This window comes from Tupaia chinensis, unplaced genomic scaffold, assembly GCF_000334495.1.
Source record: "Tupaia chinensis unplaced genomic scaffold, TupChi_1.0 Scaffold000085_1, whole genome shotgun sequence".
NCBI lineage: Eukaryota > Metazoa > Chordata > Mammalia > Scandentia > Tupaiidae > Tupaia > Tupaia belangeri.
Window position 1 is genome coordinate 6,984,494 of NW_006159547.1, and position 15,799 is coordinate 7,000,292.

The 15,799-nt window shown below is 38.7% G+C and overlaps 1 protein-coding gene across 1 annotated transcript; it reads left to right on the forward strand.

The window, feature by feature from the left end:
• Window positions 1-13,423: 13,423 nt before the first annotated feature.
• On the forward strand, window positions 13,424-14,699 carry MYF6 (myogenic factor 6). The gene is given in 4 exon segments (XM_006142867.1): window positions 13,424-13,714; window positions 13,717-13,944; window positions 14,242-14,332; window positions 14,581-14,699. Coding segments are annotated over 4 exon segments (729 nt in total).
• The last annotated feature ends 1,100 nt before the right edge of the window (window positions 14,700-15,799 follow it).

The following is a 15,799-nucleotide window of genomic DNA, read 5'->3' on the forward strand; positions in this document are numbered from 1 at the left end:
AGGCCAGCAGCACACACAACAGTAGCCTCAAAAGAGAGAGCACATGGAAACAGGCAGGTGAAACAAGGCTGAAAGGAGTCCCCCGGATGGGCACTAAGCGGATCTAAGCAAAGCCAGCGGCAGGAAGTGCGTTAGCAAGAAATGGGATTCTCTTTGCCAGCTATAATCAGGGGTGGCTCATTTCCTTAGAGACATAAAAAATACGGAGACCCAGACAGGGTACAATGACCCCTCATTTCCTGCTTATCATTTACAATGTCTAAGAGTACAAAGAAACAACTGAGTAAATGAATGTTTTAAGTGACTAGGATAACAGATTTTAGAAGCGAAAAGTTCATTGGAATTGGATACTGAAAATGTATTACAACCAACCTGACCAAAGCAATAATAAAGCAAACAGAAATAACATAAGCCCAAATTGCCATTATTTGGTTCAAAAGTATTGCATACCTAGAAGATGCCGATAAACAGACTTAAAAAATATATAAGGAATAAGAAATTCTCGAATGCGGGTGACCATAAACAATTGCTCTAAGTGAGAAGATATAATGGGAAAAATTAAATCCTATACAACATCAAGAGGTTAAACCTGTGGCACAGTTAGGAAGAAAGTGATCAAATTAGAACTCTTAATACATGATTTCTTTTTAGTATGGGAAGCCTATAATAACAAACATGGCTCCTAGAGTTCTTCAAGGGTTCATTAAGCCAGTTTAAGAATCTTAATAGTGTTTGGTTGTTTCAACCAGGATATAGATAATCATATAATGAGATACTGTAATTAATATGAGCTATGTGAAAAGAGACAGTTATGAAAAATGGGTATTGCTTGATGATCCATACTCCACAAATTCTTGTAAGTATTTTCTTACAGTCATGAACTTTCAAGTAGAGGCATACAGGGGTGTTGCCAAGCTTCCTATGACTCATGTGCTAACTTTTCCACCACATTTTATTCCTGAGAAATAAAACCATTAAAAATGAGGGGGAAAAAAAGAGATGTACTTCACCTTAAGGCCTTTTGTGTCAATCTAGTAATACTAAGAATTTTACATTAATTCCAGGTTATGCATTGATTTTCAAAACTTTTTTTTTAAGCAGGGTTGATTTTGACAAGTCTAGTGGTCCATTCTGATTTCTGAAGAGCATTACAACTGAATTTTCCTCTTCTAGCCTTTCTCCTCCTTTCCCCTTGCTCATTCTCTCCGAATTACTCTTCTTCCTTGTTTCTCCCTTTCTTTTTGAGATCTCTCCTTTTCTTTCTCCCCATTATTTGTCCTTAATAGACTATTAAAAGTCTGAAAGGCTCCTAAAAAGTCTTGCTTCCCACTTCTGAAGGTAGGTATAAATTACTACACCCTCAGAAAATTTCACACTAATCTTATAAGATCATATTTTATTTTTTCCAGTGGTTGATATTATGATAATGTATTTGTTAAACTCCTTAGTGACTTGCCACTGCCAAAAATAGTATTATAGTATTATCATATATCCTAAAGCTGGCTTTCATCATCATTTTCATCTGTGAAAGATAACTTATTCTATTGAGAAGTATGGGATTTTCTTCAAAGTTGGAAAACAAAAGTAAGCTTTTTGGTGAATTGATAGGTAAGATTAAAGGAGGAAAAATATCTGCTATTGGAGTTTTAGAAAACTATTTAAAATACCAAATCCTCAAAGAAGTCAAAATAAAGTTTGGAAGCATAAGATGTCTAGTTATTGTAGAAGCATATATTAAGATTAAAGAATTAATAACTCTAGAGGACTTAGTTCTTTTAAAAACGTGCTCTTCTATCATAATATAATACAAAATCTAAAAGACCACACTTGCACATTTTACTGAAGAAAACAGTAAAAGACTATCAAAACCGTCAGACATCACTTATTACACTGCTACATGTTATTTTTCAAGCATAGCAACCCTGAAACAATCTCCGCCTTTTGGCAAACAAACCTCAAGTACAGACGTTTCCAGGAACAGCACAACAGATTGGTAAAGCGCAAAGCAGTTCTTGATTCTTGCATTCCTTCTTTGTGATGTGATGTTTCTCAGTAACCCCAAACAAAAATTGACACAAGAGAGCTTGTTATACCACGGAAAGGCATGCAAAGGCACGTCCAACTTCGTTTTATTGTATTATAATAAATACACATCTGAAGCCATTCCTTATATTATTCACTTTTATCCCTTTTAATCCTCAATGAAGGGGCTTCCCGATCACACATGGACACTGGCAAGGCTCCCTATATTTCACAAAGGGTTACCATACAATGATCACTCTCTGTTGCCTGGGATCTGTGTGTGCTTCCAGTCCTGGCTGTGAAATGAGCTCATTCACACGGGGTGTGCACATATGCCTCCCACTTGGGAAAAAAAAAATTCTGTAAGCAGTTTATAACCAGGGATCTAATGGGTTCATTCAAGTGAGGAGAGATGCAGGTTAGGAAAGGAAGCACTGGCATGGATCTACTGAGTCCTGATAGAGAAAAGCAATTGACTTTGCTCTTTTCACTTTTTAAAAGGTCACGCCAAAGTTTCTCTTTGAGAGAGTGGATAATGGAACAAGTTGCAAACTGCACTAGTGGCTTTGTGAAGTATGTTAGGGCTCTGGTGTAAATGGTCCTCTGAACACAGAAAGAATGTTCAACAAAGAGCTGTATCAGAAGAGTCTGTAAAATCTGAAATTGCTACAACAGCTGAGCAAAGAGAATAGTCCTATTGAAAGGAAATTAATGAACAAGTGTCAAGATGGACAGTTGATGTCAATTCCTAGAGCATTTGGAAGTTAGAAGTGGAGTTGAGGAAAACATTTTAGTGGAGTCCTTGTGTGTATGAAAAAAAGAAAAGTTCTACTTTACTAAATGTCTATCTGACCATGGCTGGTGGTGGTGTGCTGGCTGGATTCCCACATGGTCGACTGTGGTTTGAATCCTGGAGCTGACAGCTTGCTTTCTCACTTTCTCTCTCTCTCCCTCCTTCTCTGGTCAAATTAAAAATAAATAAGTAAATAAACAAATAAAGTTAAATAAAATAATTCTAATAAAAGTGTTTAGGATAAAAGAGTGCTTTATTATGGACCATATAAACACCTTATTTTACTGATCTCTAAAAGTATATGAATATCTGTTTTCTTGGAAACAAACTTAGACAGAAATTCTACCTTCAACCTATGGTAATTCTTGGACTAAACTGTACCATTTTGAAAAAGAAAATATTTTTGAAGTCTTAATCAACCTATTTCTAAGTGAGTTAGCTAATTATTTTGGAACTATAGCATAGTATTCTACTGTATAATTCTTTAAACTTTTCAGGTTCTAAATAATGTACATGTAGTACTTTTATAATCACAAATATATATATATGTATGTGTATATATATATATAGTTAAAATTTTTTTAAAAATTGGAACTAAAGTATTTTTAGTTTCAGCCTTTTCCAGAAGTAAGTCCATTTAAAACAAAATTCTCTATATTCTGTCAACTAATAAATGATTAACAATAAGAGGAAAATATTTTTTCGGGTTATTAAACCTGACTAAAAGCATAATTAACACTAATTGAAATTTTGAAGTGTATTTTCTCTTCCATTTCTATCTTAAGAAGGCAATATATGAAAGAACAGGAGAAAGGGGAGAATATGAGGACAGAAATTGAGGAGAAAAATAGAGAGACAAGAAATTAATGGGACACAGAAATCGATTATTATCCTCAGCTGGACTGGTGTGAAGTGTATTCATGTCGGGTAAATTTGCTTTATAAGTTAAGTGATGTATAGTGATTAAATGTATTAAAGACATTTAAAATAAATAAATAAAATGTGACTTTTTAATAAAAATCTTTATATGTTCTATATGAAATAATTTGTTGAACTTCAATGTAATTCTCATTAGTAAACCAAATGTATCAAGCCAGTTACATTGAAATTTAATTTGATTCAGTGTATCTAAATTATGGGAGACTGCTCTTCTAAAAAATTCTAGAATGCCATTTTTCATGTGTTCTTTTGTAGAAACAGATATTTCCATCGACCCCATTTGCATGCAGATGTTTAATAGTTTCAGAAGAGCATAACAGATTGAAAACGTGTGACACCCAATTAGAAAAAACTGTCTATAGTTTGGCTACATCTTCAGAACATCTGTGTGTTGGTTCTAGACACTTCACTGTCGAGATTTCTTGCTCTCTCTCAACATTAGCTTCTGTAACTACTTTAAGTGGAGCAACTGATGAGGAAAGGAGAAAGAGGGAACATGTGAACATTGTCTAGCCCAGGACTTAAATAACATGGTCCTCTCTATGCCACTTTCACCCTTTCCTAAATGTGTTCAACTATATTTCTTTTCTTCTCACTACGTGTTTTAAAATACTGAGATAATCACGTTTTAAATCTCTTAATGTGAACACCTACGTTACGGCATATGGGACAGGCTGCCTATACACAGCAGTGTACATGAAAAATGCCATTGCATCATTATTTCTCAGTGGGACAGAAAACAGGTCCGAATCTCGGCCATCAGATATCAGCACTATCTTTTTTTTGCACATACTCCTAGAAAAAAACTGAAGTTACTTGTCGAAATCACAAATACTCAAAACTTTTCTGAGTTATGCTGTCCTGGAAGACTAGTCTTTTAGTTATTATAAGGAGGTTCATGGGGCCAGCAGATGGCATAGGGGTGGACTGAGGTTCTAGTCCTGGACCTGGTGGCTTGAAAACCATACTGGGTGCATATGCATGCATGCCCAGGATCCCAGGTCAGGAGAGGAGAAAGGATTGTGTCATAGGACCCCGCCCCCAAGGGTGATCTCTCATTCTCTCTCTCTCTCTCTCTCTCTCTCTCTCATATGCCTTATGGTAAAAACAAAACAACTAAATAAACAATCCCTCTAACAAAAACAACAAAAAAGCAGGTTTACAATAAAACTACCTTTTGATTATATAAATCACTGCCGTAGAGCCAGGCTTTAGTGCACAGATTGTGATCGTGGGAAAATAGATGAACTTCTTGTTTTGCTTTCTGCCTCTTTAACATGGACACAATTATACAAACATGGACAAACATTTCAAATCATAAAGAGATTATTTGCTTAAAGCACTTTACAGAGCCTGCAACTTATTATTATTTTTTTTCTAGAGTTAAATAATGGATATAACTTCTCAAAATTTAAAAAAAAACACATTACTACTTTTTATCTTATTCTCTTAAAAATCATGAGCTCTCGAACACTATATTGCTACAATTCAAGCACCTTAAATATCTTATGGTAGCTTATATTGAAATACAGGAAAAATTTTAAAATCAGCTTAATTAGTGAAAAGATTATATTTAAATTGTGAAATTACACAGCAAGGTTTTCCTAACATCACAATGCCTAGCACAGATTAAGAAATCAGGGAAGATAAGATGACGTGTGATTAATTTCTGAGTGACCGATGACATGTAGAACATGTAATACCTATACTTAAAAAGCTCCAAATTATACGCAATTTAAACGTACTAGTTTTGGCATCTTTCTATTACTAATCTAAAATACTAGCATGTATTATCCAGAAACATATCTGGACTCCTGAAAAAGCGTGAGATGTGTGTGTTTATCTGATAAAACAACTTTTTTTTCCAAACTGGTAGAGAAACATTAAGGAATAAATGTGTTTGTAAGTGGTGACTATTCGCCCCAGTAGGCCCTGACATAGGTATTAAAGCACCAGCCATTTTAGGCACTAGGTCATAACTAGCCAGTTGGAGGGCAGTAACAAAATACTCGGCTAACCATTCTATACTACAGACATCTGTCTAGCTTAGCAAGATAGTAACACTAGGCATTGCTATAATTTGGATTAGCTGAATGTTACAATTCATTTCACTTTTAAAAGAGTTAAACAATATAAGGAATTTCATCTACCTTAGACATTTTAAATATGAATTGTATCATCATGAAAAGGTATTTATATAATCTTTTAAGTAAATATAACTATATATCATATTGCTTTATAGTTATAGTTGAATAAAAATTATATAACATAAATTTCATTATGTGATTACATTTTATAATCTTACATTACATTTTCATACAGAAAACAGAAAAGCAAATAGTTTGTTTATTGAGGGATTTTTTTTCCCTTTTCTTCATTCAGAGTTTACATAAGATAATACATACTGTTTACATGTACTAACCATCATATATTGTCTCCTTGACATTGTTTTAATCTTTAAAACAAGTTTATAACATGATAGTTTCATTTTTTGAACTAGTTCTTTGAAACTTAGAGAAGCCATAAAACTTTCTTAACGTCAATGGCCTAGAACTTCAATCTGTCTAACATCAAAACCTCTATTCATAATCATAGTATTTTTTTAAAAGAATAAAGTCTACGTGTCCTGCACTCTGTAACTTGTTCTTATTTAAGAATAAACATATGTAAGCAGCTAGGGTGTTTTTCTGGGAAATGGGGGACCAATTTGTAATGATTTGCTTGACTTTTCCCAGTTTTAGTGCTGGAAGTCAGCTCTCCTGGGAACTCACACAGGCCTAAGTAAAGCTATGCCAGGTGGTCACTCACCAGGACTAAGTACTTAACCTGGGAAAACTCTAATGGTTCAAACATTTTATTCTTAAACTCAGGCATTCAGAATCGAAGGGGAGAGGGAAGTGCAGACTTAGGAAGAGGACTTCACTTTTTGCACCAAGGATGAGCGCTTCTCAGGTTGGAGAGCATCCACCATCTCTTGCCCTAGAAATCGTGCCTAGGACATCAAAAATGAGTAGCAGCCTCCATAAGGGTCATTTTACAGCTAGGACTGGATGGAACCTCCTGTTTCTGCTCCCAGATTAAACGGGAGATGGAGGTGAGCTCTTTCTTCTTTCAAAATCTAAAGAGCAGCAACTCTGCTTCCTCCTTTGCTTGCTTTAGACCCATCTTTTGGAGTCTGGGAAGAAGGGCTTTGATAGTGATTGACTGTTTTAAAAAAATAACTAGAATAATAATAATAATGATTGGGAAAAACATTGAAAAGATATTGAATGATGACGTGGGGAGATTAATGTCTCGGTATTGACTGACATGCATGGCATTCCCTTTTGAAAAAGCAATGTAATACACTGCAAAGTTATATGCAATCCAATGTAATATAAACAAGATTATGATGATAATAAAAAAAATTTAAAAATAAAAAAATAAATAAAGAAGGGAGTACAAAGAAAAAAAAAAAAGGCTGCTCCCACAATAGACCTCATAGCCAGAGCTCTCCCAGTCCAGGTCCAGCCCCATTCTCTGCATAACTACTTACTGCCTCCAGCTGGAAACTACAGAAGATTTGCCTTCAATATCTTTCCTCTTCCTCTGCTTGGTTTGTGCCCCTCCCCCAACCCTCCAAAGTGACTCAAATGTCCTGTCAGTCTAAGTGCAAAACTATTTTTACCACAGTGTTCGGGAATCTCTGGGCACAAACTGCCTGCAGATTAGGTGAATTACAGGTGCATGGGTTCAGGTTACTCAATTAACTCCCACAAATTTAAAGCACTAATCTGCCTCTTCTGAATTCTGCCTTTCAGTCAGCCTTTACCATTCATTCTTTAGGACCACTGGCTGTCCTTGCTAATTGACCTTTCCCTTTCCGTCTGTAGGTTAGACTGGGATCTGTTTATTGTCTGTTTCTTTCTCTCTCCTTTTTTTCTACACATTTTCTTTCTTCTTCCTCTTTTGTATAAAGAATTATTTTATTTAACTTAATTTTATTTATTTATTTTATTTTAATTTGACCAGAAAGTGACAGAGTGAGAAAGAGAAGGGAAGGAGTGGAGAAGTGAGAAAGAAAACTGCCAGGTCCAGGATTTGAACTGTGGTCAGCCATGTGGGAATCCAGAGCCCTTAACCACCATGCCCCTCTTCTTCTTCTTTTCATAGCTGAAAAACTACAATCATCTTCTAGGCTCTCAGTTTTCCTTTCTTAGCTATGACTGAACTTGTTTCTTTGAGCCCAGCTGTGTAACACCATAGCCAAATCCCTCAGATAAAACCCACCCAAATCTCTCTACCAGTTTCTGACAAACCCTCGTCTAGATCTCTGAATCTATTTCTTCCTTGAGCTTCCTGCAACCAACATCTCAATATACAGAATTTCTAAAAAGCTTGAACTTGACTCCCTAGCTATACCAATCCAATGTCTCAAAGATCTTCTGTTGCCAAACCATCCTTTCTCCTACATTCTTCAGAATATATTCCTCGTTGTTAAATGCTCTTAAAGTTGCATTCCTTTCCTTATTTTCTAATTCATTTACGTAACTTCTTATTCATTTGAGTAACTTTTAATTACCATTCCTGCCTCCTAGTAAAGTGGTAATTTTTTTTTGAGAGATTTTCACTGTAGGGCGCGTGCGCTCGCCAGACAGACAGAGAGAGACATAGAGACAGAAAGTGAGAAATCACCCCCCAGGGGGGATGGTCACGCTGCAATCCCTTCTCCTCCATTCTCCTCTCGGGATCTTGGGCACGCGCGCACACGCGCCCGGCGTGAGTTTTAAGCCACCGGGTCCGGGACACGAACCGCGGTCGACTACGTGGGAGTCCAGCGACATAGCCATTACGCTAACTGCTGGTTCTCTAAAGTGGTAATTTCATGAGGGTGCTTCTCTCTTTCTCTTTCTCTCTCAGTCATGAAAGGAATACATAAGCTTTAAAAATCCTGCTCACAAATTCTTTTTAATGAATTCACTATGGCTATTTCAATCAGAAGTATTATGAATTGAGTAAAAAAAGGAGAGTTCATATTTGTTGAGTGCATATGCCTTATCTAGGACTCATATATTATTTCATCTAGTGCTAACCACAAGTCTGTAATGCATGTACGATATACATTTGATTGCTTATAAAACTGAGGCTTGGAACACATAAATAAGAATGGCTCGAACTTAGATTCACTCTTGCTCCAAAGGTCTCTCTTTCCAACCCAAACACTACTTTCCCAAAGGCACACAGCCGAAGTCCACTGTGGGCTGCACTAGTTGTAATCCTTTCCATGGCGACAAATAGGACATTCCAGCATTTTTGGAGAGGATGGAAAGAAAATTCACTTATAAATATTTAAGCATGAATAATACGATGATAAACTACTTGAAAACTTTCAGTTCTATCACTAACCTAATCTCACATTTTAGTATGAATGAACTCTAGGTCCTTGCAGTTTATTAGTGATAATATAATTATTCCCTTATTATGACTTATGGTTTCTATAATTTTTTAAAAAGTATTTGAACTAGATAAAGCTTGGAGAATTTCAGTTTACAGAAACCACTTACTAGGCTCTGTGTCTCCCACGTCTTATTGAGAAATAGAGTAATTGCAATTACAAGCATCTCACGTTTTGTAAACAGTGTGAGTTCCAAAAGTTCAGTAGTTAGTCGTGTGGAATCAGTGCGTATTTTCCCATTGACCTAATCGAATAAAGGATGATTATTTCCCAAGCTGGCATCTTCTTATTCTCAGTCCCCACCTCTTGCTTTCAACCCCTGAAACATAGAAAAGGGGAAAATCTGCTTAGAGCAAGATGAATACTGTGTAAATTCTAGAACACATTGGGGAGGAACTTTGTAATTCAATGATGAGCAACAGTTCAATGGACGAAGAATGATTTTACACAAGATAAGCTACCCCTGTCTAGGAAGTTGCTGTTGGTCAGTAATCCAAAAATTCTTCTACATTTTTTTTTTTTTTTTAGAATCTTCTCTTTTTACATTTCTTTTTGTCTTTTTTTTTCTTTTTTTTTTTCTTTTTTTAAGAGATTTTTGCTATAGGGAGCATGCTCTTGCTAGAAAGACAAAGAAAGACAGGGAGAAAGAAAGAGAGAAATCAACCCCCAGGAGGGATGGCCACTCTGCAATCTCTTCTCCATTCTCTTCTTGGGATTTAGGGCACGCACGCACATGCACCTGGCATGAATTTTAAGCTGCCATATCCCAGACTAGAACCTCAATTGACTATGTGGGAGACCAGCGACATAACCATTAGGCCAACTGCTAGTCCTTCTATTTTTACATTTCTGAACTGATTGTTTCTTGCCATAGGGCAGGTGCCACCACGCCCCTGAACTGATTGTTTCTTGAGTGGCTACACATGAATTAAAGTGATAGGAAAGGGAAAGTGCAAACATTCTTTCTTTCTTTTCTTTTTTTTTTTTTAGGTTTTTGCCAAAGGATGTGTGCACTCATGGGAGAGAGAAAGAAACAGGGAGAGTGAGAACTGTCCCCCAGGGAAGATGACCACACTGTAACCCTTCTCCATTCTCCTCTTGAGATATGGGGCACACATATACATGTAGCTGGTGAGCTTTTCAAACCTCCAGGTCCAGGACTCAAAATGTGGTCAGCTATGTGGGAGTCCAGCACCTTAACCACTATGCAGGTTCATGATGTGCAGATTCTCTCACATCTAATACTTTCTAAAATCAATGGTGAGTTTAAGGATGGAGTGCCTTAAATAGCACTTCCATTCCCAAGCTTCAAAATTCCTTATTAGCGATTCTTTTCTTATCTCATTTTTTTTCTATACCCAATCATTTCAGGAATGAAAGTGCTTTTATAGAGTATTTTGTATTTTTGAAGCGATTGTACATTTTAAAAAATTTCATATTTATAACAATCTCTGACAATAGTGGATTCTTTTGTTACTCTTCCAGCTTTATGGATTAAAAATATCTGAAGATTTGAAGCATAGGTTGACTAAGTTCTCCCAGGCCCAAAACAACTATACTCTGGTTCTTCTACATCACAATTCCAGGTCTATTCCTCCAACTTTTTGTCTGCCAATTTCATTCACACACACACACACACACACACACACACACACACACACACATATTAAAAGCCATGAGAAGAGGCCTGAAAAAAAAAGTTGTTTTTGTTGTTTGCTGTTACAGATTAGTACCCAGGACATTCTCTGGCACTTAGTAGGTACTCAATAAATGTTGAATAAGAGAATTTCAGTCATCGTTATGATAATGATTAGAAAAAGAATGCTATACATATGTAATTCTACATGCTTTTTTAAGAAAGCTTTTCAAATTGTCATCACATGTATAAGAGACTGCGTGTGGCTAAGAATTCAAGCTACTTTTCTATAAGGGATGTTGGGTATACCCTGAGTTCTTGACATCTTTCATCTGAATTCTGAATTGCTAATCCTAGCTACCAGAGGACTAGTGAAAACAGAAGAAAATATCCCCAAAGACATATCAGCTTCCGGGGCCAGCAGGTGGTGTGATGGATAAGGTAGCTAGATTCCCACATGGCTGACCATGGTTCGAGTCCCAGACCTGGTGGCTTGCTTTCTCACTTTCTTTCTCTCTCTCCCTGTCTCAGTCTGGTCAAATTACAAAAGAATAACAAATGAAATTAAATAAATAAATCATTTTTAAAAATAAGAAGTCTCAGCTTCCTATTACTCTTCTCAGTGCTTCACATTATTTCAAAACCCAAGGAATGGTTCTCAGACTTGGTAAGGAATTATACAGCTACACAATAACAAAAAAAAAAAACATAAAAATAGCCCAAAATGTCAGGACAACATTCCAAGTCTGTGGCTCAATAGAAACTGTAGAGAATTATCTTCTAGAATAAGGAATTTGAGTCCAAATTTTAGCTAGCTCCTAAATTGCCTGACAATTGATTCCTTGTCTTATCTTTACTCAATCCATTAAAAAACAAAACAACAAAACAAACAAACAAAACAAAAAACAAGTCATAGAGAATATAGCCTTTAATCATCACAGCCTGGTGTGAAATAACAAGACCTTGGGTTTCCATCTAGTTTTCCAGGCACTGACTATAAAAGTCAAAACCTAGGTTGACTGTCATCCCACAGGTGACGAGAGTCCTTCCAGAACTTCGGAAGGAAAGAAGAACAAGAATGGAAAGGAGAATGAGAGAAAAGAGAAAACACAAAACAACAGCAAAGAAGGAGGAACCTCTTCAATAGCTGTGCTTTATTTCCTTCATAATAATTGCTCTCGGCACTGACAGAGCTTTATGCTATTGATGATAACTAATGCCCACCCAGAAGCCATATGCTGTACGGTTCACATGCGTGCTCTCATTTGTTTGAATCCTCACCAAAATTCTCTAAGGCAACCACCAATATCTTGAAGAAATTGAGACCTATTAGCTATGGGCACATAAATAGAAATTAACCTATCTAAGTCTTGAGGAGGGTTCTCTGAAATCTAGGCCTGCTCCTCACCTTCAGATTATTGTACTGTCTCCGAAGAGCCATACATGTGTGTGCTGGGCCATGGTTAAGCTGTAATCACAAATATTTCCTTGCTAGTGCCTTGATGGCTACCTTTCTCATCCGAATCTTATCAAACAACTTATCTGAAGTTAATAGATAGTGAAAATGCAAGTGAAAAATAGTCAGCATGTCTGTTCAGGAAGGAGGCACCTTGGAGTGGGCCATAAGTGAGCCTGAAATATTATGTAATTATGGTGTGAGTCTTATTTTCAGTAAAACTAGCTTGAAGGAGGAGTTATTGCATGTACTGCATCCCCCACCTCTATCCCACCCCTTCATCGCATATGTATTCCTGCTCCACTGTAAAAGGGTACAGAATTCAGAGTGGTTGCCTCACTCACAAAAAAAAAAAAAAAAGAAGAAGAAGAAGAAGATAGCAGCCGAGTTTTTGACAGAAGGATCCAGAGAGTCATTTCGTACAGTAGCATGGGATGTGTCACCCTTTAGCCACCCCCTCCAGCTCCCAAAACACCTTACAGTGTTAGCAAAAGAGAGGAAAGATATTTACCTGGTTCTATTGAGGCTGAAGCCTGAAAGCCATATATAACCTTTGAAGGACTGTAATGGTTTTTTAATCACAGGAATAGCATCTTTTTGACAGGAAGGAGAGAGAAAAGAGCTGAAGCACTCTGCAAATACTAACCAGGCTATTTTGGAGCAATGGGTATTGCCTTTGAAATCTTTCATCATAGGTCTATACTTAGAATTCAGATGAGCCCAGGGGGAGGGGAACGGCCAGTGTTAATCCCCAGTTGTTTTGAAGCTGTCCTGTAAGTAAGTTCGCATCTAAACTGTCCAGTGGGGAAGCGTTCAATGCTTTAACTTACCTGATTCTGTGTTTTTTGTTTGTTTGTTTGTTTCGTTTTGACCCTGTTCTGAATACAGATTGTCACATCACTCTGAGAGGTGACACTTCTCACTTTTCTTTCAAACTAGACGTTCTAGGGAACACTAGCTGTAATCACATTGGGAGACTGATGCTCCATGACAGCTAAAAGTTGGATTGAGTTTCAGGAGCTACTATATATAAAGCTGGGTCGACTTATGTCACCGCACTAATTAAATGCCATCTGGGTGGTTCCTCTGGGTTTTTGAGTCCATCACCCAGTTCAGACCGAGTCAGAGGCCAAGGAGGAGAACATGATGATGGACCTTTTTGAAACTGGTTCCTATTTCTTCTACTTGGATGGAGAAAATGTTACTCTGCAGCCGTTAGAAGTGGCAGAGGGCTCCCCTTTGTATCCAGGGAGTGATGGTACCCTGTCCCCTTGCCAGGACCAAATACCCCCGGAAGCTGGAAGCGACAGCAGTGGAGAGGAACACGTCCTGGCACCCCCGGGCTTGCAGCCTCCCCATTGTCCAGGCCAATGTCTGATCTGGGCTTGTAAAACCTGCAAGAGAAAATCTGCTCCCACCGACCGGCGGAGAACCGGGCCACTCTGCGCGAGAGGAGGCGGCTAAAGAAAATTAACGAGGCCTTCGAGGCACTGAAGCGGAGGACTGTGGCCAACCCCAACCAGAGGTTGCCCAAAGTGGAGATTCTGCGGAGCGCCATCAGCTACATTGAGCGGCTGCAGGACCTACTGCACCGGCTGGATCAGCAGGAGAAAATGCAGGAGCTAGGGGTGGACCCCTTCAGCTACAGACCCAAGCAAGAAAATGTAAGCCCTGATTCTGCTGGGGCAGGGAGACGCAAAGGCTGATTAAACGCTTTCCTCAGGGCCTTAACCTCCAGCTGCTTGGTCTCTTTCTCCTTCCCCCTTTCTCGCCCGCCCCTCCCGCTCCCTCTCTAATGAACCCCCAATGACCCAAGAAGCCCGGGTGCAGGCAAATAGGCAGGAAATGCGTACCCGGCCTGAGGAAGCAAGGGAGACACCCCCTCAAAACAACCCCCTTTGCATCCCCCCGGAACTGATTTTTTTCCCCCTAATCTGCTGCTGCCTCGGTTTTCCCTGCAGCTCGAGGGCGCGGATTTCCTGCGCACCTGCAGCTCCCAGTGGCCAAGTGTTTCGGATCATTCCAGGGGGCTTGTGATAACTACTAAGGAAGGTAACGTAAAAGAAAAGGCACTGGGCTATGCTGGAGTACATCCCCCGGGAGGGGGCTGGAGTGTGGTTCCGGGCAGAACCGGCTCCAAGCGAGAGCCGGGACGCGCCTGCGAGAAGGGCGCGCTTTGCGCAGTAACCTGGTTCGCCTGCGCTGCCAAAGGGGCCTCGCGCCCCGCCGCAGCGGAGCTGTCTGTTCTCCTTTGGGTGCTATGTCCTGTGTGTATGTTTGTGTTTGTTTTCTGTGCTCAGGAGGGACAAGCATAGATGCGTCGGCCTCGAGCAGTCTTCGATGTCTTTCTTCCATTGTGGACAGTATTTCCTCCGAGGAACGCAAACTCCCCTGCGTGGAGGAGGTGGTGGAGAAGTAACGGCAGGCGGGCGCTTGGGACAGTCTCCACGCGGCAGGAAGACCCACCTACACGCCGCCCCTCGCCTAAACCTTTAGATTAGGTCACTTGACATTAACATTTAGGAACCCAGACCGAGAAGTTTACAAAAGGAAAGGAGACGCACTCACAAAGACACTTCTTGGAAACGGTTGTGCACGCTCAAATGAAAAAGCCTTGGCTTTGAACTTTTATTTTTTGGACCTGCGAGTGGCTTAAGGTCTAGCTTCCTTACTTTGTCCTTTGGTTTTACTATATATTGACTTTTATTACGGTGATCAATTTGTGCCATATTCAGAAGAAGTTCATTCCTGTCTAAAGCAAAGTGGGCACGTTGCGTTTGTTAGTGGTATTTAATGTATTTTTTTTGTAAATAGTCTTAGTACGTTCATTTTTTAAAAATGTAAACCTAAGAAATATATTTTAAACTTGGAATGACATTGTACATACACCGCGCAAAGATCCTGGCATTGTAATATTGATATTAAAAATACGTTTCTATATGAACAAAGTTTGTCCTCATTTTTCATTTGGAAAAATACGTTTGAAGGTATGTGTACAGACATAAAGAGGAGACATACTTAAATGCAGACGTCATACGGGCCCACTTATCTGTATGTTTTCTTTAAGGCCAATTTAAAGGGAAGAAAACAGGCTGTTTTCCTTTGTCTGAATTAAACTGGATACTTCTACCGTGTAGACTTCACACGTGATTGGAAGTGAAGAATACCCAGAAGTTACCTGTCCTTTATTCTTTTCATCAGCGTCATTTTTCCTTTCTCTTCCTGTTTTTTACTACCTTATACCTGTAGTGCTGGGTGAAATTTACATACCTTTACTCAGCAGTCGAATTTGCAATCTAGTGAATTCTTATTACAAGATATTACCAAACACACACTCACATTTGCTAATTTCTCTAAAGGATTGGGAGTAATTTAGCCCAAATTCTTTCCCTTTAGGACTTGCCCAGCTGCTCCCTTCCTGGGGAAGCATGATGCTGGGGTACCCAGGGGCTTCGCTGGTCTCTACTCCACTTCTCTTGAACTAGACTGGTCCCAGGCAGACTGGAATATCCTCAAGGC